Source organism: Ciona intestinalis, chromosome 11, assembly GCF_000224145.3.
Source record: "Ciona intestinalis chromosome 11, KH, whole genome shotgun sequence".
Classification (NCBI taxonomy): Eukaryota; Metazoa; Chordata; class Ascidiacea; order Phlebobranchia; family Cionidae; genus Ciona; species Ciona intestinalis.
Window position 1 is genome coordinate 5,149,788 of NC_020176.2, and position 3,114 is coordinate 5,152,901.

The 3,114-nt window shown below is 39.7% G+C and overlaps 1 protein-coding gene and 1 long non-coding RNA gene across 3 annotated transcripts in view; both read left to right on the forward strand.

Moving 5' to 3' along the window:
* The window catches only part of LOC100183134 (WD repeat-containing protein 20), an 11,034-nt gene extending 9,011 nt beyond the window's left edge, over positions 1-2,023 (forward strand). The window contains exons 8-10 of one of the 2 annotated variants that reach the window (XM_026836852.1): positions 19-819; positions 1,026-1,202; positions 1,540-2,023. In XM_026836852.1, the coding sequence (XP_026692653.1) occupies positions 19-819; positions 1,026-1,202; positions 1,540-1,593 (1,032 nt within the window). In that variant the 3' untranslated portion in view covers positions 1,594-2,023. The remainder of the gene's footprint in view (positions 1-18; positions 820-1,025; positions 1,203-1,539) is intronic. The other variant, XM_018814177.2, reaches the window with a different exon arrangement.
* A 416-nt stretch (positions 2,024-2,439) lies between these two features.
* On the forward strand, positions 2,440-2,965 carry LOC113474715. Its single transcript, XR_003396401.1, has 2 exons — positions 2,440-2,592; positions 2,929-2,965. It is a non-coding gene; the product is annotated as an uncharacterized LOC113474715 (long non-coding RNA).
* Positions 2,966-3,114: the final 149 nt, after the last annotated feature.

The following is a 3,114-nucleotide window of genomic DNA, read 5'->3' on the forward strand; positions in this document are numbered from 1 at the left end:
GAGGTCATAAATTCGTGGGTGAATGACGTCTCGTTTGACCCCTTCTGTTGTTCCATACCTTCCGATGCCGACATGAAAAGTTTCTACGGGATACCGAGCCTTAGTGAGGTGTTTCCGGACGTTAAGAAGTCGGACTCGGTGAATAATAATTCCCCCGGCGGTGTGGAGGGGAAAGTGGAGAAACATCATGAACGTTTAAACGGGGATGTATCAGTCCCTATCAGCGCGGTTAAACGGATGCGCACGTACAGTAATATATCAAAGTTTTCGAGGTTAAGCATCGGGTTGGACAGCGGGGCGCCAGCCGTGTGCTACAGGTTTGGCTCCGTTGGCCAGGATTCCCAGTTGTGTATTTGGGAGTTAGATGAAACAACTTTGTGTTTTTTTAACAAAACCGTGGATTGCGGGGAAAACTCTTTAACGCCATCGAGCGATTCGTTACACGCAAACAGCGAACCGTTAACTGAAAGTTTAACCCACTTACCAGAAATTAACGGGGCGTATGGGGTGGGGCACAACGGGGGAAGCACCCAACACGAGAACTATTTACCCAAAGAAGTGACGACGTCATCGCGGTCCAACAGCACCCCACACTCGATAAACTCAGCCAAGATCAAGCGCTCTCTAAAACATGACTCGGAACAACAAATAACAAGCGGAAAGTTTTTAACACTGGGTCCGCACGACCGTAAGAAAGCAAACAAGGAACATAAGCGGAACCTCAGCCTCCCACACTTCGGGTTTAAATCCTCCTCGAGCCCAAGCAACCAGGGGCCACAAAAATATGGGTTCCAGCACAGGAAACATCAGCCAACCAAGGTAATGCATTGGTGTTGTTGTTTTTTGTTGGTTTGCATGACTTTTGTTTGTGCCAACTATTGTTCTACATTATTTCTTGTTCACTTAGAGTTATTTATGGGTTCACATTCAAGGCTTGTCGCTGCCACCAAAATGACACAAGTTAAAATTTATGCAAAAAAAGGATTGTTTTTACTTTTTGTGTTTTTTAATTAATTCCAACGTTATTTCAGACAATTGTATTCGGTACGCCACGGTGCCCGAAAATGGCCGACACTGCGATATTAGAACCTTTGGTTTGTAAGAAAATCTCCCAAGGCCAAATAACTTGCATAGACTTCATGTGGGACAGCGTGGTAACCACGTGTCAGGACGGGTTCATACAACTGTGGAAACGACCAAATGTGAGTGCTCGGTTGGGCTTTTTATAGTTTCTGGTGTTACGTATGCATTTCCCAAAGACATATACGCCCACAATGGTAGCAGCATTGGGCTGCAGCTATTCTAATCAGTGTGCCATCCTCCCGTACAAGTTGTCATTATAACCTTTCTTCCACATACACCTGCTAGAATAACAACTGCACCAAAGTCCTGGCCAAATAATATACAAACACCCGCAGCATCAGATGTGTTACTACCTATAAACATGGCTACACCATACATACATACATACCATACCAACACCCCATATAGAAGCCACTGCTTTACTCACATTTGTGATAACCTTTATATTCCTTCCAGAGCATCCAGTCCCCACTAAGTGAAGGTTCCAAACCAAGTGGTACGGTTGTATAAACAATCATTCAGATTATTCTTCAAACAACAAGTCTTGCTCCAATGTGCCTTTACCATGTACAGTGATTGTGCAATCCTGGTCCATAGAAACAAAGATAGGAATTGTTGTTTCCCCAACACATAATAATTGTCATTATGATGAATCTCCCCATGTTGTATTGCATGTGAAAAGTTTCCAATAGTTTTAGCGCAAGCTTTGTTTTAAAATCGTGGAAAAACCAGTCAACAAATTAATTGTTCCACACTGTTATGATTTACGTTCGCTGCTGGTGTAATGTTTAATTTATTCTACCAGCCAGCACTGGCTGATATTTTTGTCAAGACGTAATTTATATTAACACGAAAATGATGAAATTTTTATGCTTCATCATGGTATCGTGTATGATGTTTATGCGTGCACTTGCGATTAATACATATGAATAATGATGGAGGGATGTTTTAGTAAAACTATAAGTTGATAAGCTTCCAATATTTGATAAAAATTGGTTGTCAAAAATGTTAACATATGTTAATATAGTAACAGTTTTTCTGTTTATTAAGAAACATTTCTTTTAATGGTTGGGTATTCCATACATAATGTTTCTGTATGTCTGACAGTTTGAAAACCAATTCATGACCACTGGGTTGGAGCAATTTTTAGGTTTTCCTAGTCAATGACACATACGCTTACAATGGTAGCAGCGCCGAGCCTCGAACCCCGTATCCTCTGGTTACAAATCTTATACAGCGCGCAATGTAAACACGCTTTCAGTTTACATTCATAGTAGGCTAGTACACAATGGTAGCCGACACAAAATAAACATTACGCCGCGTGAAGCAAAAGGTATGTTTTGTGTCGAATATTTGTTGTGTTTCTATGATTGAATATTTGTTTGTATCGAAACAGGGGATTTCTTTATGCACGAAAATGAAATTAAAACGTTTTGTTTTTTATTTTTCATGTTTTCTTTTAATTTTAATCGTTTGGTGTGTAGCGTCGTCACATAAAAGACGAAACAGGTACTTTATGACTATAATAATAATTTTTATATCTGTTCAGTTGTTATTGATATTCTTTAACTGTTCTTAGATAATTTAAATTAAACGTTTATTAAATTAATCTAACTTATTTATCCTCGCATGGCAGGAAACGACAGTTGGTATAACACGGATGTTCTGTTTCATACACTTCGTGCCAGCTTACAAGTTACCACGTATGTAACTTATTTATCCACGCATGGCCGCCCAGCGAGAGTCATTATAACACGGGTGTTCTGTTCCATACACCTCGTGCCCGCTTACAAGTTACCAAGTATGTGGCTAAAAGATCTATTGCTTAAACTTAGTTTATTTCAGACCTACTAACTACACAATCAACGAAACACCGACAAAACACATAACAATCGATGGAATATTCCCTTTACCAACACACAGGTTGTATCCCAATGTAAAGAGCGAGGATTCTGTTATTCCTATGCGATTCTTTAAAAATAATTTTGGAAAATCTGTTCATAATTACAAGTAAGTAGGATTGACTGTGAA